This window comes from Diachasma alloeum, unplaced genomic scaffold, assembly GCF_001412515.2.
Source record: "Diachasma alloeum isolate Michigan unplaced genomic scaffold, Dall2.0 Dall_scaffold_00308, whole genome shotgun sequence".
NCBI classification, from domain to species: Eukaryota; Metazoa; Arthropoda; class Insecta; order Hymenoptera; family Braconidae; genus Diachasma; species Diachasma alloeum.
The window spans coordinates 641259-667610 of record NW_021680447.1 but is presented as its reverse complement, the minus strand read 5'-3'; the positions used below and the strand labels follow the sequence as shown (position 1 = coordinate 667610).

The following is a 26352-nucleotide window of genomic DNA, read 5'->3' as shown; positions in this document are numbered from 1 at the left end:
ATTCCTCAAGCATTAGAATAATTTTACATTATTTTCAACATAAATTTTTGTTTGTGCAACTAGTCGTCCTTCATCTCCATAATTATTGATTTTAAATCGCGAAAGTTTAATTTTCCCATATTACAGCAGTCAGAATGGTCTTTATTTCAGGATTAACTCATAGATTTCCCGATACGCTGAGAAAGAGACGTAGTGTTTACTGAGATAGAGATTTCCATATTTGCGAATATGATGACATTTTCATGGGTAGTGGCTAGAATAGTATCAGCGAATTTCAATGCGGTTTAAACGTTTATGTCGGACAATATGAGAACAAAGTCACCGTAAATAACCCAAACAGATACTTTATCATGAATTGCTAATTTATCACGAGACTGATTTTTACAAAAAATTTACATGAGCAAATGACAGATATATTTTACACAATCGAATCCGGAAAGACAGGGCTTGGAAAGTTAGCCTTTCATTTCATAAAATATTTCTTCCCGCGTATATCCCTTATCAGCCCCAACTTATCACAATTATTTCTCGTTTTGGAGCATTATCATGTTGTCTCTCTTGACAAACCACTCAATGTCAATGGTCTCCTATCACCAATGCCCCCAAAATCAGTGCTGAATCTACCTTCGTCGTGGTCACTAGATCAGTTATCCCATATCGTTACACGAGAATCTTACATCAACTTCAACTTCGTAAATTTCGTGTTTTAACCGGCTGAACTTCATCAAGATACCCACAACAATCACTATCTCTCCTCAAATTGTCTCCTCCGGTGATACGTAAGTGAAAAATTCCAGGTGAAAAAGGTTACGATTAAATTACATACAATTTAAATTCCGTTATCTGTTGAATGCTTCTCAAAAACTACGGGTTATTTAATCGCTAAGATACCTACTTAGCAGCCGAATGAACTTTAATTCATATAATTGTTCACATGAATTATTCACGAAAAGCGTTCGTCAAAGACATTTCTTCCTGCGATCGTTCTCGATATGAATTGATTGATCTATTTGTTATCACAGAGACGAAGAGTTCAGTTTCTCGCGGCCTTTTTTCCACTCCAAACATAATTAACCTCTTATATTTAGCAGCGCGTATTTGACAATGGATGCAGCCGATGATTATTGATCATCAGGTTAATCTTGAAAATAAATTAATTGAAATGATTGATTGACGCGCATCGTAGAGGTTGTACCCATCAGTATTTTCGGACTCTCGTTGAATTTAAAATGGAACAGGTATAAATTTTCTTATCGCTTTCGATTAACTCTGTCCCCCGTGTTCTTTAAGCCCTAATCTTATCGATGCCCACATTTTGGGATATATCTTATCTGCTATTGTTTTCGAGTATTTTATTTGCCGTTGATCGAAAGACACCGGAGTTGAGACGATTTTTTTTCTCACAGGTGAGAGATCAAGTGCAAAGACAACACGCATTGTTGTTGGTATACGGTAATATGTAAGTACAGCATTCAGAGTAATTGTGGATTGGGAATGTTCGGATATCGATGATTATCCGCGAAATCGTTTGGGCTTCGTCAATAATTCACTCCCGAATTAACACTTTCGTATTTGATCTGATTCGATGTTCCTGGAGCGATCGATTGACGCATCTTTCGGCCCCGATGTCCTTGCTTGATCAATCGGTGAATATTGCACATGCATATTCACCGATATTCACTCAGAGATGAAGCGCCCAATTAAGAGAATCTCACGGGGATGACCGGATTGTATTTCACTACAACCGATCGTTCTTCATTGTTCTGCATCACCGCTCATGTCGAAATTTCTTGCTATCAATTGGGACGTTGGAATTGATAAGTGGGCGCTATATTATTTTCACCTTGCCCTATCTTCGAGTATTTTCACGCGTGTTTGTGATTCATTTCATCAATCACTTTGACTTTCTCTGCGGACGAAAATCGCGACGTTTTTAGAAATTGCTCAGACCTCGTTAGAAATACCTGGAACGAATTATAGCTCCTGAATGTTTGATTTACGTTATCTCGGAATTTAAAAAGCAGCCGTCCAGGTTTCAAAGTCCTTCTGCGGGTCAGGTTATCAATCAATGGGAGGTTTTTTTCGAGTTTGTGTTCACAGTTCAATTTTTTGCGATATTAATAATTGTTTTTTTTGTAGACATAGAATAATATTGGATTTTTCAAATATAAATAGAAGTATACTGTTAGAATTTTTTGGAAAATTACGCATTTGTTGCATCTGAATTCTCAACGTTCTGAATTTGAATTCAGTTTAAAATCAAATTCAGGATAATTGGCTTTTCGATGGTAGATTATCACTGATATTTCAATGACATCTAGATTTTTCAAATTAATTGCGGACATTGAACATCACATCTAACAGAATTTTTAGTGGATTGAAATTTCAGGGAAATTGTTGCCCGAATTTTCAAATTATTTAATAATTTTTATTATCATGTGAACGTGGGAATTGCAATTTCATTGAATACTAGAGAATTCAACTGATTTTCCAATAATAAAATACGCACTGTTGAAAAAATTTGACTTAATTTTCCAAAAAAATATCTTGAATTCGATTTAAGGGGGAAAAGTCGACGAAATTTCAAGTTTCTCACAAAATTCAACTAAAAGTCCCATTTTTTTAGCGGTAGGAAGACGGAAATTTTAGAATTTACTTGAGTTTTCAGGGAATTTGTTTAAAATTCTCGGAATTGCAGGAATTTTGACGGAATTCCCCGAAAAGTTAGAGGCATCTAGAATTCAAGGAGAGATATCTCAGAATTTTCCTGATTTTTCATTAATATCTCGCAAACAATTTGAACTGAAATTTACATTTCTCACGGATTTTTTCATGAAATTATGAATTTTCAGTGATTTGCCTGAAATTTCAGGAGGAATTTCCTAACAGCATAAACATCGATGACTCAATAAATCAATCCCATTAATGTGCCCCTTCTTATGATTTCAGATACCACTGCGAGTACTTCCGCGGACCACAGAGAATCAATCCCCCCGGATTCGCTCTCTCTAATCAATAATTTTCACTGCAACTAGCCTCCCCCCTCCCCCAAAAACAATCCTCCACCACACCGTCCTGATTCAGTCGAGCGTTCGTCGAGAGGCACCCGAAAAGTCTGCTCTACTCTTCTCTAGTCTCACGTACTCGTGAATATATCCCCGAAATTTCAATAAAAACAAAGCGGCGCGTCAAAGCGCAAAGTGAAAGGCAGAAAAAATTCTGGACACAATGGACATGAGCAGCGAATCGAGCGCGGCGCGGTGGTACGAGCCACCGAGAAGCCTCGAGCCATCGTCAGGTGGTGGTAGTGGTGGTGTAACGGGGGTAAATCCCGACTACCGAGGCTACTATCCCCACGCTGGACCAGCCCCTCATCACCCAGCAGCAGCAGCCCACTATGCTCACAGTAAGTACATTCACCTATTCCATTGAAAGATCCTGCATTCACAGAAGCCATCTTTCTGCAAAGATGGATACCACCTCAATTACCATAGACTATCTGGCAAAAAAATGTCCAAACACGTCTCATTCACGGCTAGACTAGTTTGCCCTTCTCTATCCCCGAAGGAAATCGTCAAAGATTTATGACTCCCCGGGTCGATTACCCCCGCCAACTTCTTCAGATCCTTTTTCTTTGGCATGTGCCAAGTATTTAACACGCTTCGCTGTAACGAAAACAGCGTCAATGTTATCGCGATTCACCATCGACGCCTCTTTTCATACATAGGTACAGCCGTCCTTTGGATAACCCACTGTTAGTCTTGTTTTTAATATATATGCTCTCGAGGAAGCGTGATTCAATCCTACAGGCACTGGGTGCATAAAACATACATTATGTATCGTTACATCCCTTCCATCGAAATACTGCGTTGGATTTGCGACGCGGTCAGTGAGGATGATGGCAACAGGGTGAACTTGGGCATTAAACTCGTAGGAATCGTCTCCGAAAATCGGGGCTGAAGCGGTACAACGGTTTAAGTCGACTTAGCCCTTAGCTGCCTTTTTGAGAAGTATCTCCTAATCTGAGGGAGGTAACGAAATTTTTGGCATGACCTTTTTCAGAACGCATTGAGGGCTACAACAAAGGTCATGAGAAAAATGCTGCAATCCCCCTTATTTTGCAGACGACTTAAACCGTTTTACTGTTTTGCTGTTGAATTAGATCTAGCTTGAGTCATCGACGTGCTTTTTCATGTATAAGTGCAGTAGTCTTTTGGATAACTCACTGTTAATCTTGTTTTTAACTATGATCTGGTCTGATAGAAAGGATTAGTTATTGTTAACGAATGGATTTGGCTGGAGGCGAGGGTCTATTTGGTCTCACCAAATGTTCATTCGTTAATAGTTAACAAATGCATATTTGAGGAGCCTTGTTTGACTCGACTTTCACCTTTCAAGTGAACCATTCGTTAACTATTAATGAATTTGGTAATATTCAACTCTACCATTCGTTAATAGGGGTGGGTAGGGCAAAACGGACCACTGACAGAAAATTGATTTTTGCTCTTCCTTCCGAGTGGAGCAAATTCAGAGTCATTTGTGGTTTGAGGTGATTAGCAAATCTGCTCAAATTGCGGTTTAACGACACTTGTTGTCTATAAAACCCCTGTGACGGTTACGATCCAAGAAACTCACTTTTAATTCAACACATTCAGTTTTCCTGATTTGAAAGGAAGAAAAAAAAATTACCAATTTTCTGTCAGTGGTTCGTTTTGCCCTAGGGGTCCGTTTTGCCCTATCCTCCCCTAGTTAACGAATCTCGTTTGGAATAAATGAATTCGTCTATCAGTGTGAGCCGACGACTAGGGTCACCTCCGCGTTGCCAAATCCCCTCTGCACGCCCGGGCGCGTTTCGCGAGTTTCCGGCAACGTCGCGGAACGGGCGAGTTCATTTAACGCGGGAAAAAATAATTCATCTGTTGGACATAATTTGTTCTCTTTAGGAATTCCGGGATGGTATCGTTTTAAAACTACTGTAATTTTTTAGATGCTTCAATTGAAAATGTAAAACTTTCTTTAATTTTTCTGTTTAGCCAGTCAATGGCAGTTAAAGATATGCGACGCGTTAATATACAATATGCTCTCGTGAAATACACAGACACTGGGTACATAAAACTTACATTATGTAACATTACATCCCTTCCATCGAAATAATACGTTGGATATGCCACGCGGTCAGTGAGGATTGGACTCGTAGGAATGGTGTCCGAGAATTAGGGCTTGAGGCGAAACTCGAGACATTCGATCTACTTTGAATCGTCGACGCTTCTTTTCATACACTGTTAAAAATTTTCGTCTGAATTTTCCGTCCCAAATTCCGGAAATTTTTATTGTGTTTCAGTTTCACTGAAATTTCAGGAAATCTTGTCATTGAAAAATTGAATATTCCATTGATTTTCTGTTCAAATGATCTGGAAATTAATAGAAAACTCAATTTTTCAGTTCAATTATTCTATGAAAATTCAGAAACGTCAGGAAAATTCCGGGAAAAATTGAAAATTCATGTCATTTTGTTTCTGAATATTCATGTTCCACTGAAAATTCAATCAAATTGTGAACAATTCTACCTGAAACTCGAAATTTCATAACCAGTTTTCCCTTAAATCGGATTCAATGTCACTCTCATGAGAATTCCTACCATATTTTCCATCAAATTACAAAAAATTTCCAACAGTGTGTTAGTCTTGTTTTTAATTCTAAACTAGTCGCCATATGTGACCTAGCGATTTGGTCACCTCCGCGTTGCCAAACCCCCTCCACACGCCCAGGCGCGTTTAGCAAGTTTCCGGCAACTTCGCGTAACGGCCAATTTCATTTGACGCGAGTAAAAATAATTCATCTGTTGGACATAATTTGTTCTTCTTAGGAATTTCGGGGATTATGTTGTTTTAAAACTACCATAATTTTTTAGACAATTCAATCAAAAAAGTGAAATTAAAAATAAATTTTCCGGTTAGCCAATCAATGGCAATGAAAGACAAAACGACAAAAAACAAAAATTCTTCAAAAATGATAAATTCTTTAGGAATTTCGGGAAATATGTTGTTTTAAAATTACCATAATTTTTTAGACAATTCAATCAAAAAAGTCAAATTAAAAAAAAAAATTCCGGTTAACCAATCAATGGCAATTAAAGATAGACGACAAAAAACAAAAATTCTTTAAAAATGATGAATTCTTTAGGAATTTCGGGGAATATGTTGTTTTAAAACTACCATAATTTTTTAGACAATTCAATCAAAAAAGTCAAATTAAAAATAAATTTTCCGGTTAGCCAATCAATGGCAATGAAAGATAAACGACAAAAAACAAAAATTCTTCAAAAATGATAAATTCTTTATGAATTTCGGGAAATATGTTGTTTTAAAATTACCATAATTTTTTAGACAATTCAATCGAAAAAGTCAAATTTAAAAAAAATTTACGGTTAGCCAATCAATGGCAATTAAAGATAGACGGCAAAAACAAAAATTCTTCAAAAATGATAAATTCTTTAGGAATTTCGGGAAATATGTTGTTTTAAAATTACCATAATTTTTTAGACAATTCAATCAAAAAAGTCAAATTAAAAAAAAAATTTCCGGTTAACCAATCAATGGCAATTAAAGATAGACGACAAAAAACAAAAATTCTTTAAAAATGATGAATTCTTTAGGAATTTCGGGGAATATGTTGTTTTAAAACTACCATAATTTTTTAGACAATTCAATCAAAAAAGTCAAATTAAAAATAAATTTTCCGGTTAACCAATCAATGGCAATGAAAGATAGACGACAAAAAACAAAAATTCTTCAAAAATGATAAATTCTTTATGAATTTCGGAAAATATGTTGTTTTAAAATTACCATAATTTTTTGGACAATTCAATCGAAAAAGTCAAATTTAAAAAAAAATTTACCGTTACCCAATCAATGGCAATTAAAGATAAACGACAAAAAACAAAAATTCTTCAAAAATGATAAATTCTTTATGAATTTCGGGAAATATGTGGTTTTAAAATTACCATAACTTTTTAGACAATTCAATCGAAAAAGTCAAATTAAAAAAAAATTTACGGTTAGCCAATCAACAGCAATTAAAGATAAACGACGCGTTGCCTTCTCTGAGATTAATATATACTCTCGAGGAAGCGTGGGTACATAAAACATACATTCTGTATCGCCACATCCCTTCCATCGCAGCACTACGTTGGATGTGCGCCGCGGTCAGTGAGGATGATGACAACAATGTGAACTCAAGCATCAAAACTCGTAGGAATGGTGTCCGAGAAGCGGGGCTTGAGGCGACACTCGAGAAATTCGATCTAGCTTGAATCCCCTGGAACGCGATACCCCTGATTTTTCGCCGATTTGATATGCGTGGATCATACACGTGAGCCACCGTTACGTAAGATCGTGTTGGGAGTCACTCTTATTCTTGGAATATTGGGAAAACCGATCGAAATGGGGGTTCCCCTGTATGCGAAAACAACGGGGAGGGAAAATCAATCAATCCAAGGGCATTTCGTCCTTCTCTGGCTAGGGGATGAAATAACCCAGTTCCTGGGCTAATTTACAGTGAGAAAGGATGGATTATCCGGATGCGCGTGATTTTCCAATGTTGTGAGTGTGAATTTACAATTGAAAAAAAAAATTACAAAGAAAGAAATTATTTCTACCGGTAAATTCATATTCTGTATTATCCCCGGGCTATCTATACTCAGTCAACCTGTAATTTATAACTTGAAAACATCTATACTGAGAGGAAAACGAACAAGTTCTCAAACAGCACAGCAAAAACGAATGTCTGAATTTCACACACCTTTTGTAGACATTTTTCAGACATTGAAAAACGTCTGAATAAAATGAAAATGTGTCTGAAGTCGAGACGAACAGGTGCCCAAACATCTTAATTCATATTTGAAATTCAGACAAATTTTCATTTTATTCAAACGTGTTTTAGTGTCTGGAAAATGTCTACAAATGGTGTGTGAAATTCAGACATTTGTTTTTGCTGTGAAGTCTTGTTTGGGCCAGCAACATCGTTAGTTGAAAATTACCAAAAAAATAATTGTTTGGTTCGAATTTGAAAGTCTCAAACATGAATAATTGCTCTGCTCCCAACAACAACGAACTATTTGGCTCAACAGGCGCATCATTCATAGAAGACTGCCTTTTCAGGATAAAAATATCTTTTATAGACGGACGTTTATCAAGAAATATTTTGTCCCTAAATTACAAGATTGCTGTCATATCATTATTATTATTTCATTTAAGAATGAATTTTTGTTTGTGATCATTTAATAGCCGAAACGACAAACTGCTATCCCCCGTTTTATATAAAACAGACATTTGCCGGTAGCAAAATACGTATGGGAGCATCGAATAATTTTTTTTACACAGAGAAGAATTTTTTTATGAAAACATTAAATTTATTTTGCCGTAAGTTCTCAATTGCATCCCTCATTTTTGCATCCCTAGATATACTTCACAAACAGTTATTTCTTCATTGAATTACATTCCGCTCCACGATTACCATTCACACACTAAAATAGCCAATTTTTCTAGGTAATTTTCATCCAACTCTTCTCTCCATCAATGCAAATTCCATGTAAATTAGTCGTTAAAAAACCCAGCATTTCTCACTGGAAATCCCACCACTCATTTTCCTACCACTGCAAAAAAATGGTCGACCCCATGAAAAGAATTCCTTAAAACCCCAAGAAAATCTAAATTCATCCGTCTCCCCACGTAGGAAAAAATCGTATAGAATCTTTCTATATGGACTGTGTATAGCATTTCTATAGGTTTTTCGTATATGATATTCGGATATTTCTATACGAAAATTTCCTATACGGTTCATTTCTATACGAATTTCTACACGAATTCGTATAGAAATAATCCGTATAGGGAATTTTTGTATAGAAATATCCGAATATCATATACGAAAAACCTATAGAAATTCTATACGCAAATCGTATAGAAACTTTCTATACGATTTTTTCATACGTGCCGTTCTGCCCAGCGCAATATTCTCCTCCGCGTTCCTTAATTTCATCAGAGCACACTTGGCAAAAAAAAAACCGCAGCTATTAACCAAGAAACCGTGGGAATTCAGCGCCAAACACACCATCGAACCCGAAGACAATGTGAAAACGAAAAATATGAAACACGCATGTAACGACGGGGGTCGCTCGTAAAACTGCTGATGAGAAGGTGGTGGTGAGGTAGGTGGAGAAGGCCCTGTCAGTAGTGGGGGATCAGAGAAGATAGCTGTGAGCCGAGAGAGCGCACTGGTTGCGGCAGACAGGAAGGAAGCGCAACCAACCGAGAAGGCCCACACTGGGTCTCAGAAGAGGTGCATACATTATAAGCCAGACCGCAGGGAGGCGCTTCAGCTACTCATCTTCTCCGTTTATACGGCTCTACATGACATATATATGTTTTTGCTAATAATCACCATGCCATAACGGGTTATTTTGCGAATAAGGTAGCGGCTACGAGGCGGATTGCATTAATACACTGAGCGGGAGGGAGGAGGCGGCTCGAGGACTGTCGAACATTGGTGAGTGGAATACATCTGCATTCGTGAAATGAGGCTCAACTTGTGGCCTGGCACGATACACCGAGGAAAACAGTGCGAGCTCTAGTGCCGCGCGACGCCATTTTGCGCAAATGCATACGCCAACTGAAGGCGGAGCCAAAACACTGCTCTCCGCGGGGTCATCTCTCTCTAGGTCGCTTTTTCATCAATCCTCTACTGCTGTGATCGTAAATACAGGGATTGCTTGCACGAAAACGGAAGGTGAACTCGAAGGTTGAAGAGTAGATGAGTATCTAGGGATCGGCATCAATCTTTATAAAAAAATATACCTGAGTTGAGTAGAAAATGTACTTGATTCAAGTAGGGGAAAGTGGGGTAAAACGACCCCTTTTGATTCTTTCAAAAATGTTAACAGCTCGTTCAATTTGAAATAAAATGGAATAATTTTTTTTTCCATGGAAATTAGGGGAGGTTGGGGTAAAATGGACACTCTTGACTTTTTTTAAAATGTCAATAACAGCTTGAAATGTTGATAAAATTCAATAATTTTTTTTCCAATGCAAAGAACATTTTTTTCCTATTGTGATGAGCCTGAGCTGAACTCAATTGATAAATTTGTTTTTGAGTTATGAGTAATTTAAAAAAAGTACAAAGTGTCCATTTTACCCCATCCTCCCCTACACTTCTTCCCCTTTAGAATGAGCTTAGAGTGATCTCAATTAATGAATTTGTTTCTGAGTTATGAGTATCACAAAAAAAGTCAAAAGGGGCTTTTTTACCCCACTCTCCCTTATATTTTATAATCAATTGGGGGATGAGTGTTTGAATTCGGAGATGATTCTTTTGTATCAGGCCGGGTTGTTGCAAGCCCTCTTAAGTGTAATATAAGGGTCAGGCACTGAGTGTCAGAATATAAGGGTCAAAAAGTGGAGGTTAAAAAATGAGGGTCAGAGTATTAGGGTCAAAACATTAGGGTCAGAATATAAAAGTAAAAAAAGTGGGTGTCAAGCAATGAGGGCCTAAATATAACTCATATATTATGCTTGATCACCGTTTTTAGCCCTTATGTGACCCTCATTGCCTGATACCCGCTTTTTTTATTTTTATATTCTGATCCTAATATTCTGGCCCTCTTTTTTTAACCCTAACATTCTGATCCTCATTCCTTCACGTTTACATTCAGGCCCTCAGTTTTTGACTCTAATATTCCAACCCTCATTTTTTAACCTCCACTTTTCGACCCTTATATTCTCACATTTGGGGTCTGACCCTTATATTACACTTGAGAGCGCTTAACGAAATAATTAGCCTCATATTGAAACACCCATCCCCGATTCGAGTATAGAATATACTTGAATCCGCGCAGTTTTAGTAATATTTGACTTGAAAATTGAAAATTATAAATTAATTGATAATTAAAATTTTCCATTGACGATGAATGAAATCATTGAAAATATGGCTTTGCAAACTGGCTATTGGGCAAATAATTGAAAATATGGGATTGTAAATTTGGGCCAAAATCAAAGTCAAGTCATAGAATAAGTCAGGATTTACGAATGAGCAGTGCTGAAAGAGCACTCGAATCCCTTTGTCAAGCAACTGCTTCAATTAAACATTACGTTTGGCTCGTGATAAAATCTGGTAATGACCAGTTTTTGTTACAAGTGCAATTCAAATCGGTGACATTGTTTTATTTTTCAATCGCAACCACTTCGAATCACATTGGCATCCCCATGCGTTTGTCACAGACACCTACGAAGATTGAGCGAGACACTTACATGGGCATACGAACACTTTTTCATCCACGGGGTGCTGAGCAAGTGATTCTCAGAAACACTTGGCTGAACGAAAGCACTCAACCGCGTGAGTAATTGCAGTTTGTTGGACGTTCAAATGGGTATATGCGTATGGCTACTAAGTATATGCCATTTGAATAGCATGAATTTACAAACATGATACATACTCAGTCTAATGAGTAGTTTGAAATGTAAAAATGAATATATCCGTCTGGGCAAGATTCAGGAAGGCAACATTGATCGATGGAATATCCGGGGTGATGGATTCAACGGCATATGTCTCTGGAAGTGTTACATGGAGGGGAAAGTTGGATAAATATTATCTGGAAAATTACGGCCGATTTTACTGTACGAATTTTAATCGTTCAGTGAAATTGTAGTTTAATAAAAAAATACTTTTTCGGGAGGATATCCTACAATTGGTAAAAATAGACCGCAGACCCAAAAAATGTTGAACGGTATTCACAATATTTGGCGGAACACTGTCGATTCAACCATTTTTAATCATTACATTTGTCAATTAAATTGCGTGAGAAAAATTTGGAAAAAATCATGAATATTCAGCGTCATTAAAATTAAATTTGCATAAAATTATGATTTTTTTAAACATTCGTTGTTTATAAATAAATGATTGAAATTGTTTAAACTGTCGGAAACCTTATTTTTTTAGACATGAAATCGATTTCTGGTAAAATTCTGAATATGAATAAATTTGGGACTATTCCAAACAAATGATTTTTATGGCGGAAAATTGATTGTTTATAAATCATTTATAGAAAATGCTCGTAATTGTCAAAAATTGCGATTTTTAAATTATTTCGTTGATCTTCCTTCAAAAGAAAACTTTCCAACTTTTTTTGAGATTTTTAAAAGGTTTTTTAACGGTTCAATGTCGAGATTCAAATCTCGACAGGTCAAATTTGGACCTGCAAAGTTTAAATAATAAAATCATTGTAAAATGTCAGGAAACTTAGGGTCAAATAGGGGTCAAATGAAAGCTCTGATGTTCGACTACAAAAGTGGAAAGGAATTTTACTGGAAAAAATAGCCAAAGTACTAGGATATCCTCAAGGGGAGAAAGTCCTAATTTGTCAGTGGCAGGAAGACGGAAATTCCACAATTTACATGAATATAAAAGTAAAAATGAATATTCACTCCCATATTTCCGTGAATTTCAGTATTGCTTTCAAATTCTCGGAATTCCAGAAATTTATAAGAAGTTTCCTAGAAATTCAAAGGAATCTGGAATTCAAGGACCGATTTCTCTGAATTTTCCTAATTTTTCTTTAATTTTCCCAGAATAATTAACCTGAAATTTAGAGTTCCCCAGGATTTTTCCATGAAATTATGTATTTTTAATGAAAAAATCCCTTGCAATTTCAGTGGAAATGTTACTTGTTAGACATTTCCAAAACTCTTACCGGAAATTTCAGTAGAAAATTTTTATGTTGGGTGGACTGTTGAAAATTTTCCGTCGTCTATTTTTCCGTGATTTCTTACAATTGGCTCGTTAAAAAAAAACACATTTATAGATGCAAAAATTATTGTTTCCTAAACACGAAAATTTCCTGCACCAGTAGGATATTTTTGTGGCTCTAATGTAAAGAAGATCGGAACTAACGAAGTGAAATTTTGGCGAAAAATTCCTCCCCACATGTGAATGATTACTGTAATGAATTTTCGGCAGCATAAATTACGTTTGGTAAATTTTTCCGAGTCAGCGTAGTAAAATTCACCATTCGTCTCGCAATTTTCGCCCCGATATAGTTTGAAAAAGACCTAGAAACGGATTCTGCTCCTCGATTACTCGACTTGTTCGGTAATTTTCTCTCAACAAATGTAATTCGGAAGCTTCTTATCATATGCATATGCAGTCGCTCATCTCATCTCAGCGCGTGACGCGGGACCCGGCTGCTCTCTCGTTCCCACTTGGCGGTTTTTTTTCGCAATTTTATTGATGATCCAAAGGTGTCTTGGATACCGGTCGCAGTTAAATGCGCGGCACGGAAATCGCACGTCCATGGTACGTGATCGATTCTCCCGGTCCGGTAGGATAAGGCGGCAAACAGCAAACGTCGTCTTGCTGCAACGTACCAACTACGTGGAACGCATCTAGATTTATTTTGCGTGCAGAGTGGTGAATAAATGTCTCGTGGGGATATTTAGCACGGGATGGATCATTCTTAACGTTTGAGGAGCAAACGTACGCGGGAAAACACAAGATGAATGGGTAATTGGAAAAATTGAGGTGGGGTTTCAACTCGCAGGGGATACAGCCGTGCATGCTCAGACAAGATTTTCCACTCAACACGCTCTTTCGCGCAGCGCGGAGAAAATAATGATTTTATGAGATGTATGGGATTTTGGTGGATAGTGTGAACAATTTCTTTTATTTACTTGAGAATTGATGTAATGCAAAGCATAATTTTGTGCATTTAGATCAAATCAAATTGTTTATTTGAAATTGTTTCGTCGGTTTGAAAAATAATTCCATCAGAAATTGACAAAACTGCGAATTAATTTCAATGAAAATGTCTTGATTATATGAAGTAAATGATTCATTCACTCCAAATTAAATTATTATCACATGTTAATTAATTTGATTTGAGTTTTTAAGTAATAAATCCTTCATTTGGATCGGATGAAATTGTTCATTTGGAATTTTTCCATTTGTTTGAAAAATAATTCCATCGAAAATTGATAAAATTGCGAGTTGATCTCAATGAAAATGTTTTGATTATATAAAGTACATGATTAATGCACTCTAAATGAAATGTTTATCATATGATAATAACTTTGATTTGACTTTCTAAGTATTAAATCCTTCATTTGCATCGATGGAACATTTGTTTATATTTAAAATACATTCAATTTGATGCGAATAAAATTGAATGATATTTATTTAATGATGATATTTATTCAATTCTCTGAGGGTATGAAATAATTCAATTTTTTCACTCTTTTAAATTAAAAATTCAATGATTGAAAATCTCAAAATCACTCTTGAAATTGTTTTACACACTGAGATAAAGAATTAGTTCTGCCGAAAAACTATATAGTCCACGTGAGAATATTTGATGGAGTGGAACAGAATAATATTCCATAACAATATGGATTATTATTCCATAATAATAATACATAATATTCCAACAATCACTCAACCCAAAATCCCCAGTTTTGTTGAATTTTCAAGATGAATACAAAAATTTCCAAAGCGACTTGATCTCAAATTCACTTCAAATTCCCAATCTCAAAAATTCTCCTGCAACTGTCACTTGAATTTCCCGAAATTTCTTTCACTGTAATAAATGCGGAACCTGGATTACCCCAACACCCATTAAACCTGAAATATCAGATCCACGGAATGCGGACTTCTCTGCTCTCATTAGTGGCTCGAAATTACACGCACTAAAGCTCATCCCCGCATGCTTGATTCGTATAATTACCTCTTTTTACTCATCCTGTAAAATCGATAGTCACGAGTACGTGACAATTTTCCGATTCCCGGTATTTGTCGGGAGTAAACAAAAAATGTTTATTGGATACATCCTAATGACGTAATTAGACCCACATACAGGCCTGATTATTCGTATTCACGCGTGAGGAATTGTTCTCCAAATTTGGTCACAGATGAGTTGTAATGAACAGAGGATTTCTTTGTTTCCTTCTTAATTTGAATCAAGTTTATGTAATTTCGTTTAATTTCAATGGCACAAACACTCTCGTAATTTATCACTGCTCGCGGAATAATTCAGCTGATAATGCGTTGTGAATTCACTGGGGAATTGGAGAATTGAAAAAGAGAAATGTCTGGTACTCCGGGAAGATCCACTGGGGGGAAAAGCGGCGCCGTATTGGACGCCAACTCCTTTCGTATAAGGAGCTGCTGCCTTCTTTCTAACCATCTCGTTTTTTTCCACGCGTTTGTGCGTATTCTATAGAGTCTGTCTACTTTTCTGTAATGTTTACTGGCAGTGTACATACTTTGGTGCATTTTTTTCATCGATGAACGATCCTCTCGGGAGCTCGACGGCTATTTGTCAGGGGGAAACGCACAGTCTGTGTTATACCGAATGGAAAAAATTCACTTGAACGGAGAGGAAAGGGGAAGAGGGGAGTGGAAAAAATTGCCTCCATTATGTGATTTTCTATATGGCTTCCTCCCCAGAGCTGAAATGCAATGTGTTCCGAGCAGCGAGCAGGCAAAGGAAGAGGATTAAAAAATCATTAAATACCGAACTGAGAGTGGGAACACTGCGAGCTGGAGGTGTGCATATGCTGCTGATAACATTCCTAGGGGTCGATAGAAATATCACCGTGATAAACTACATTGAGTTATATTTAGCGTGACTACGTGCAAATGCGCGAAAGGGAATCACTGAGTATTTACGGTTTTTTAGAAATTTTAACAATTTTTCGCATTTTAGAACTCGACGATATTCAGTCAATACTAAATTTTGGAAAGATTTGTTTGGAAGTAATTCTTTAAATATTTCAAACTTCAATGTCTTGAAATGCAAGGTTTTTCTAGCTTTATTTGGATGAAGATTGGAACGACGAGGAAACTTTTCAGTTCTCAATTTAATTTCCATTTTGCCTGGGTTTCTCCTGTATTTTTAATGAGCTGAATTTTTAATTGAAGCTGAAAGTAACTCTATCGAGTAAAGATCAAATTAACAACGCAATAATGCAAGAGGGTAAATACTGTGGAAGATAAAAATAATTTCAACACCTCCAAAAAATTATTGTTTCATTAAGCTCAATAAAGAAAGCACTACTATTTGTGGGAGATAATTTTGGATGTCTATTTTCATTCTTGTTCATAATTTCCATTTAAATTACCAAAAACCGTATTCCCAATTAAAGAATACATCCCTTCATGTGCAACGACACATGTCTCCTGTATGAGCTCATCTCCTCCCATCGCAATTTTTCAAAGTCAAACCGTTTCTCGGACTGAAACCCAAATGAGCATTTTCAGCTCGGAATATCAACAAAAGTTACGCAATAAATTTGGGGATGAGACTTTCGATGTGTACACTGCCACGATCCCCCATAATTGATGTTCCTACACGGAGAGAAAATTCTAGCAAAAATTATTGTGCTATTCCTCGTGGGACCAAACCAAGGCCACTAATAAATTCGGATGTGGCACCCAAATTTTCTAAGGGAATCTCACTATCCGAATTTTTTCGTGAATAAAATGAAAATTTGTCTGAATTTCAAACATGAATTACGATGTTTAGACACCTGTTCGTCTGAAATTCAGACAAATTTTCATTTTATTCAGACGTTTTCTAGTGTCTGAAAAATGTCTACAAAATGTGTGTGAAATTCCAACATTAGTTTTTGCTGTGTAGCGTCCGTGAAGCGCTGTCTTACGGCCGGAATGAGAAAAAAAATTTTATGTAGTACGTCTTTACTTGCATCAAGAAACTCCTGGCTTGAAAATTGACAAGAAGGAAATATCTCCCACTGAGAAAGGAAATCCTTCGTCAAGAGATTTTGTACTTGTCCGAACGATGAGGGGAATTCATTCACAAAAAGAAAGTGACTGCTCGAACCAAGTGAAGTGGTTTCTGCATTAAAAGAAATTGAATTTGAAACTTAAAAACGACTGAACAAATTGATTCAACTAGACTTGATGAGTAGAAAATTTCCTGACGAAAGTTTTATCTGTCTGAGTGCAAGATATTTTCTTCTTGTCAATTTTCGAGTGATGAGTTTCTTGAAATAAGTAAAGAAAATAAAAAAAAATACTGTTCTATTTTATTTATTCACCACTTTTTAAAATTTTTTTTGTTTTGTCCTTTTTTTCGTATTCATCAAATAATTTTTTTTCCTCAGTCCCCTAATTTTTAAAATGACTCACACGGGATCGTCAGGTATTTTTCTCTCCGTGTACATTGGTAGCAAAAATGGAACGATTCAGTTGCTGTAAACGAGGCTTTTTAACTACACTGTTAGAAATTTTTTGAAATTTAAGTAACGGATGCATTTGAATTTTCACTATTCAGAACTTGAATTCAATTTCAGACTAAATTGCTCACGGAATTCCCGATTCATCTGAGAAATTCAATAAAATTAAGTTTCTCATTACGAATGATCATTGAATTTTCAATGACAATTTGGATTTTCAAACTGCTCGCGAAAATTAAGTAACAGATTGAAAATTCAGGCAACTTTTCTTCTGAATTTTCAGTAATTTTCATTGTCGTATGAACCTGAGAAATCAAATTTCATTGAATATTCGAGAACATTGATTTATCAATAACAAGATGAATGGAAATTCCATGTAAATTATTTGTTCCTAAAAATTTCAAGATTTTCTACTTGAAATTTCAACAGTAATTTTTTACCAGTGTATTCCCACGATTCGTTAACTATTAATGCATTGTGGTAATAGTTGAGAAGTCTCGTTAACAGCCCCTAAATTCTTCTATAAGTCCTCCACCTCCAACTCTGGGTGGGTGAACGCCGGTCTCAGTGTTTCACCAAGAGGACTCCCGGAAAAAACAACAGAGGCGTACACCATTATCACATGCAGCAAAGACTCCCTAACTCAGAAGTGCATGAATACACCAGTTCATATCCATTGCGCATAAAGCACGAAAGTGGTGGACCCAAAGGCTCGACGAGAAAACATACCGCTCAATATATCGATCCAGCTTACTCGCGCCTCCGTGCCAGGTAAGCCCAGGTAATGCGAGCCGCATGCCGGGTCGACGCGAAACGAGAAAGAATTTCTTTTCCATTCGAAATACCTCACTCTCGGCTTGAACCGTGGAGAAATAAATAAATAATCAAAAAAAAACACAAACAATAAATCGAGAAGAAATCCTGGGGGAAATAAGTGGAGTACCCGTACATATGGGCACAGATACATGTACAAAAAACCAATAGGAGAAAATAAGACATGAAAAATTTGAAATTTACAATCACGCGATGAAGTAGCCCGCGTGTTCGTGACGCCTTTGCCGTTGGGCACGGGCAAATTGTCCCTATTGTTGACCATGTCTCTTCTTTGCACCATGAACCCACGGAATTTCCACTTATGAATCCACGGGGAAATTAATATTAATGAGTCCATCCAGCGGATTACGAATGACAAAAAAATGGTAAAAAATAAGTGACCCACCTTGTCCCGTTGACTTTCAAATGATCTGTTATACGTTCAGTGTAAGCCATTTGTATTCATTGAATTCTGATTTTTCCCAGAATTCCCCTGAAACCTAAAAATAATACTAACCCCATACATTATTTCTTTTCTTCTGCTACGACAGGTAGAATGTCATCGAGTGGTGTATCGAGTGGTGCTGTGAGTCAAGTATGTCGTCCCCACTTTCACGGTATTCATCCCTGGTTACCAAGTGCAAGTGGTGATACATCAAAAGCCTGGGCATTTCCAACAACAACAGCATCAACAGGCGGTGGAAGTGAAGAGAAACCCCAGAGTCCACTTGGTTCATCCTTATCCCTAACGAGTCATGGAAATGGTGTTACTGCCGGTCATCATCCCTTCTCATTTCCCCCAACGCCACCAAAAGACGCAACGCCAGACAGCATAACAACTAGTACTAGTTCAACAAATAATAATAGTAGTAATAGTAATAATAATAATACAACATCAAGCAATAATAATAGTAGCAGTACAGGCAATAATAATGGAAGTAGTGGTATTGGTATTGGAACAGCGAGTGGTGGCACTAGTGAATATCAAGCGGCAGTGGCACATGCAGCTGTTATGGGTGCATTTATGCATCATCAGGATGCACTTGGTGGTACTGGTGGCTCGTGTGATGTTAAACCATCGGTAATGCTGGGACATCATCATGGTGCATCATCACCAACGCATCAGCAACATCCGTCAAATGGCTCGGGACAGGTTAAACAGCGTGAAGGTAACAATCAGTCGGCAAATACAAATGGTACAACAGCTGGAAATAATACAGTCAACGGCCAGACGACAAACCAACAAGCTAATACAACTGGCCAACAGCAGCAAGATTATCAGAATACTGGTGGTGCAACATCACCATCTTGCCGTGACTCGTATCATCCCACTTCCCATTCAGCACATCATCATCACCATCATCATCATCCCACCTCAGGCTCCCAATACGATCCAACAGCTAGTGCATACAATATGTATCAACACCTACAGTATCCAACCCATCATACCCACAATCCTCACAATGGCTCGTCATTATTCTCTGGTAGTCATCATACCACTGGTGTACCTGGTGTTAGTCCCGATGCTAAACTTCTCGGTTCCACGCACGGCAACACTCCCAATTCGCCCGGTTCCCAACAACAGCAGCAGTCTAAGACAAGGAACAAGTCCAGAACGTCCGCCGGTAAGCGGCACTATTTTATTTTTTGTTTTGTCCTCACTTTTTTCGTTTTTTTTTTGGTTTTTATGTTGTTTTCTTTAGTTTTTATCATTATTTCATCCTTCCTTTCACGGCTTGGTTATTGGGTTGGGTTTTTATCCTTTATTTTCATTCTCACCAACACTTCCTGTTCCTTTTTTACTTTTGATCCTATGGTTATGGGTTATTCACGTTAATTTGCATTGCCCCATTATTAAAAATTCATATTATGATTTTTGGAAAATGGACGTTATCGGACTACACCATGAATTTTGTATTTTGCCTCACCTATATATTGACCTGTTTTGAGTGGCACCCACCAATGCGCGCACACCTTGATTTCCGAGAGATATGAAAATGAAAAAACAACTTTTGTTGAATAATTGAATAACATTCGGAAGAGGAAATAATCACGAGAGCACGTTTTTATCGATGTGGTGTGGCTACAGTTTGTTTCACTAAAGCAAGAAATCCACCAATTTTTGATGTGGTCTCTTTTTTTTAATGTTCCACGGAGATAAAAGTTGAGGGAGAATTACTGAAAACCTTAAGTAATTGTGAAGCGAAGGAAGAATTTCCTCCGTCTGAAATGGTGAAATTTAGTCAGAATTTCATCAAAAATTCATTCAAAAATTCAAAAGCCATTTTTTTTACCTGATAAGGCATAAATTTTCCTTTCTTAATATTCCTTTCAATCATTTAAAAATCGAATCATTTTTTAGGAATCTGGGCAAAATTATAAAACTCAACGCAAAGTATTTTTTATTAACATCTCATTCTACGATGACTTTACGAACAGCAAAATTTACCTCAATTTTCTGAATAATTTTTCCTCAACATTTCTCTTCATGTGTAATCCCAATGCTGATATAGTGAGAAGCATCCCTGAAAAATATAAATATCCAACACATGATTGCCACAGTCACTGGTAATTATACTCTGAGTAGGTCAGTTCCATTACCTCCAAGAGAATTGAAAAAAAAACCAACCCTAATCTCACAAACAATGGATTGACGATTGCGGTACCACGCTAATTAGATTCCCTTACTTGCGACATGCATACACTTTTTACGTGTGTGGATGCGCTCTACCGTGTCACTCGACTGGAAATATTTCGAGGGAAATGAGACATCCATCCATTGAAATTGTTGAATTAATGTCAATGAAAATTTATCGCATCTTTTGTCACAATATCTGCTGCCATTTGTCTCCAGGGGATGACCACGTAAGATCGGCTGTTACTTACCATTGAGTCAATTGATGAACATTCGAACCACATCATCCTCCCATTGTTCCTCAATCCTCATCAGCCAAGAGTGTAACACCTCAATCCCTTGATAATTGAATAAAAATAATAACATTCCCACAAACTTCTGCTTTTGCTCTGGTAATCGCTTATTGGTATGTCGGCAATGCATGTGAATTAATGATTAACTGTTTCTCGTTTCAGAGATGATGAACTTTTTACTCTCTCAACCAAATGATTAATTTTGTGCGTTAAGGAGAAGGTGAACATTCGAATTATTCTCGCTCTTTAAAATTTCATCATCTCTGTATCACTGAAATGCTTTGATATTCGCAAAAAAAATGCGGGAAACGAATTTTTAATCAAGAATATAAGGTTCATCTCTTTCCTTTATTTGGCATATTCTCAGTTCGGTAACACTGGTGGAAATTTCTTTAAATTTGAGTCATTTAATGTTGATTTCAATTGAATTTTCAATAGAACGAGAAATGACATCAATAATTTCCTGAATTTTCACAATGTTCAATCATTTTCATTGTCAAAAGAACCTGAAAATTCAAATTTCATATTTTACACAAGGACGAAAATTTCATAACTTAGTTGAATTATCAATCAAGACATGAATATTCAAATAAATTGAATTGGAATTTCTATGCATTTCAAATTTCCCTAAAAATTCAATGGAGTTACAAATTTTTGGGAACAGGAAGAAGAGAGAACATGAATAATCAGTATCAAATTCAGCAGAATATCCAATTACTTGAAAATTCCAGAATATATTCACCTGAATTTTCCTGCTTTCTATTGATTTTCACGAAAAATTTTCTGTTTCCATTAATTTTTCCACGAAACTGTAAATTTTCAATGATGAAATTCCTAAAAATTTCAGTGGAATCATGTCATAAAAATTTCCAAGAAGCACACCATAAATTCCATCCAATTTTTTTTTTAATGTTGAATTAAAATTGATTTGATGAATTTGTTCGGCTTTGCGGTCATTCGTGATTCCTCAGATGTTCGAGGTACATTGTGTTCAAGCTCCACTGAAATTTCAGGAAATATTGCCATTGAAAAATCAAATATTCCACTGATTTTCTGTCCGAATGATCTGAAAATCCATAAAATCCTCGATTTTTCAGCTTAATTATTCCATGAAAATTCTGAAAAATCAGGAAAATTTAGGGAAGAATTGAAAATTCACGTCGACATATTTCTAAATATTCATGTTCCACTGAAAATTCAATCAACTCGTGAAATTTCCGTCTCACTCCCACTGAAAGCTCATGAATTTCCGTGAATTCTACTTAAAACTTGAAATTTCATAACCATTTTTCCCCAAATTCGATCCAATGTCACTATCATAAAATTAACTATAATACCTTCCATCAAATTTCAAAAAAATTCTATCAATGTATTTGAATCCCATCAAATGCGATCTTTCAACTAAAAAAGGTACATAATTCGCTATTCACTCACTCCCAATTAATATTCCACGTGAATTAGTCATTACTAAAAATGTCAAAATTTTGAACTTGAAATTGCAGCTACAATTTTCCAAAAGTGAAAATCGTATGCTCTTGATTAAAACATCCCTTTCCCCAAAGACAATAACAACAAATGCAAAAAAAAACCCTATCAAAAACTAATGACTACCACCCGTTTGCCGGGTTGACAATTGATACTCGTAGAGGGACGTGAATGCGTCAACTGTGGAGCAACATCGACGCCACTGTGGAGAAGAGACGGCACCGGACATTACCTCTGTAACGCCTGTGGACTTTATTACAAGATGAACGGACAGAATCGGCCGCTGATTAAGCCCAAGAGGCGCCTGGTAAGTACCTCGTAATCCCTTCACTCATTTCGCCTTCATGTGCGGTATAATAAATCGATACGACACATGGGGAAAAAAAAATCCCTAATGCATTCGATGCGCGCCCTGAAATTATCGTTTGATTGATTCGATGTACATTAGTGTCTCTCTGCCATTAACGATATTCGGCGACATCCAGGAGAAAAATATAAACATTGTGACACGACGACGTGTCTCAACCACGCCCCATTCGTTTTTCTCCGACGAAAATATTATTTCCCCCTCCCCCCGTCCCGGTCAAGCGTGTGTGTGTGCCAATGTCCATGGAATATGTATCGGTTTAAAGCCGGGGGATGTCATTTAATGCTCACACACAGGTACAATATGTAGTCTATAATTTTCGTCACCAACGCAGGGGCATTTTCCGCTGTCGACTCGGTATACACTATATACACTATTTTCTGGGTATGCTGGTCGTATATTTGTACGGAGTGAAAGAGATGTGTCAATAGAATACGCCCTCTCCCCGCCGATGAAATGTCCACGTGACGGTGATTTAGCAGGTTTTTGAAAATACCCTTTACGAGATTAATATTTGTTGTTACTCGGGAATTAATCGGCATTCATGGATTCAGAGAAATGTTTGATTTAAATTAAATGCGGGCAAGAAAATGATACCTTGTTTTAGGATTTCAAAGGGGTTAAAATTGGGTTTTTAAATGTCTTGAGTTTCGAAAGTCTTCATTTGAGATCCATATGAATGATGATGAATTTAATCCTTTTGGAATTGATACTTTCGAATCGTCTTGGAATTTTTCTTTAAAGGAAGGTCTGAAAGTTTCAACTTTAGACTTTTGAAAATTTGAATTTGCGATCATCACTCGTAAAATAAAGCTGGTTTGTTTGCTGTGGAGTTTGTTTGAATCAAATGAATGGATTTATGTGAATAGTTGGAGGTAAAGTTTTTTTTTAAGTCGAACTTAATTTTTTATTTGCTTTTTTATTTATGTCGAATCAATAGATTTTTATGTAAAAAATATTCACACATAAAAACCATAAAGACTTTATGGTTTAAATATGAAATTGTTGTTTGGTGTTAAAAAAAATGGAATTTCCCCTTCAACGAAATGTCCACGTGTCGGTGATTCAGCAGGTTTTATGAAAATACACTTTACGAGATTAATATTTATTATTGTTCGAGAATTCATCGGGATTCATAGATTCAGAGAATTGTTTGCTTTGAATTAAATAGAGTCTATTTAAATCAAATTAATGAATTTATTTCAATATCTTCTGATTAATTTTTCTTTCAACTTGAACTTGATTTTTATTCCCTTTCTTATTCATTTGAAAACAATTTTCTGAATGAAAAATATTGATATAAGAAAGCTTTGAGTTGATATGAAATCGTTGTTCACCCTCAGAAAATAACTGAATATTCAATAAAATTCCGAATATTAGAAAGACCAGAACTTTCCCATTTACTTGAATTAAACAACAACATGAATATTCAATAACAAATTTTTCTGAATTTTATCAATCATTTGAAATTCAAAACCCTATTTATCTGCATTTTTCTCATTTGCATTGATTTTCTCAGAATAATTGAACTGAAATTCACAGTTTCTATTGCGTTTTCCATCAAATTGTGATTTTTCAATGACAAAATTCCTTAAAATGACAGTGTTCAACATCTAATAATCTTTTATTTGAATTGAATAAAAAGTATTATTTGATTGCAATCGCTCATTTCTCTGGCTGTGATGAATCATTTTTTTTACGATCATGAACTTGAGTGTAACATTATTCAGGTAAATTATTTCATCGGCGTTACACACATTAATTAATTTTTTCCCCTCACTTCTAAAAAAAACGTAAAATCTCACTATTTTTCCCTGCTTTCATTAACTTATTCACTCGAGTTATAATTGCGTGTTTCGCCTCGTCGCACGAGTGGATAAAAAGTAAAACTCCTCGCGTGTGTGTTTGATGAGTTGAAAATGAAAGAAAAGAGAAAAAACTGAGTATTAAAAGTAAAATCATTCGCCAGAATTTTCTCACTTTTCACAAGTTTTGTTCTGTTCCCTGGTGCAGAGACACTAACTCTTAAATTATTGTTTCATTGCGACTGTTATTATTATAATGGGTTGGATTTTGAATTTTAGATCGTTTTATTTTATGTCACCTGCATGGCGAACAACACCAATGGGGCACTAGCCTCCCCTTTCCCCCCACTTTTCACCCCCCTCCCAGGCACGATGATGCAGATAGCAAGGGTTGCAACGAAACCTTCTGTCCTGTTATATTTCTATACACACATGGACGCTCTCCGCCATGTTTGATCCTGCGCGGAGATAACACCCAGACAGCTGGGAAATTCTCCATCTCGTCGGTTCATTTTTTTTTACTTCTTTTTTTGTTCGAGTGCTTCAGGGGTGGTAGCTAATAATTTTGGTCTCATGGGGGTTTAATTTTTATTTAGGGGTTTTAAAATTCATGGTGGTCTTCAGGAATATTTCGTAATTTAAATGAACGAAGTGAAATTGTATTGATACAAAGAATTTGTCTAGAGGGAGAACGTTTTTAGTTTTTTAAATGAGTTATTGATTTTGTGAAAGGCGTGGTTCTAACATTCATTGAGAATGAAGAATTGTTTACGCGATTTTATAACGAAATATGAAAAATTCAGTACTGAAAACTTATTTATTTCACGTGACAAATGCAAAAATACGGAAATCGGATAACCCAGCGGGAATCGGATCGGTCGGTGGAATACGGATTTTCTTAAAATGCGGAAATTTGTGTTCTTGAAATGAGAAAATCCGAAAGGGATAAATTCTAGTATGAATTGAAAATGCAACATTAATTGAGTCGGCACATGAGGTGATGTACTCTCAATACCAAAGAAGATAGGAATTGTATTGAGACAGAATTATAAATTCCAGAAATATTATACAAGATACTAGAATCATGAGTAAATCAATTTTCAGACAGGAAGACTCATCAATTCAACAACGCGAATGTTGTAAATTAAAAAACCAAAATAGGAAATGTATGTGAACATTCGAGAATTTATGCTAAGTTTGAGCAAAATAATAGAGAATAAAAACGGTTTAATCTGATATTGAATGAAAATCTTACGAAAACTAGAGATTTCATCCTCTATGCTTTTCATTTCTCCTTTGAAAACTGCTGAAGCAAAATGGTTTCTTTTTTTCATTTCTTATAAAATTCCCTTGTCTTTCCGATGTCACCATTCACAAGAAAGAGTGAGAATATATATGCAAATAATGAAATAAATTGATAAATCGGAAGTTATCAATTCAATACCACGAATATTCTGAATTATCGATTACCGCGTTCACACAGGAAAAAAATAATTTCATATTTTCTCCGTGAAGTGCGAGACTAATAGTGAATCCCTTCATTGGCCCAGGAAAATGTCCTGAGCGTAACGGTAATTTGCGCCGTAACTGTAAAATTTACCCTACATTCCATCAAAAATTATCCCAGTCAACGCGAATGACTGCTGAATATTGCGTATTTATTTTTCTGTAACAGAGAATTACTTTTTACCGAACGAATCGTCAAATATACAATAAC

General features: G+C 36.2%; 1 protein-coding gene across 1 annotated transcript in view; it reads left to right on the top strand.

Annotated features, from left to right (window-relative positions):
* LOC107039822 (transcription factor GATA-3) overlaps positions 1-26352 on the top strand; it is a 76964-nt gene that overhangs the window by 7941 nt on the left and 42671 nt on the right. Inside the window, exons 2-4 of the mRNA XM_015259641.1 lie at positions 2950-3406; positions 18602-19675; positions 22625-22770. Of these exons, the coding sequence (XP_015115127.1) occupies positions 3229-3406; positions 18602-19675; positions 22625-22770 (1398 nt within the window). The 5' untranslated portion in view covers positions 2950-3228. The remainder of the gene's footprint in view (positions 1-2949; positions 3407-18601; positions 19676-22624; positions 22771-26352) is intronic.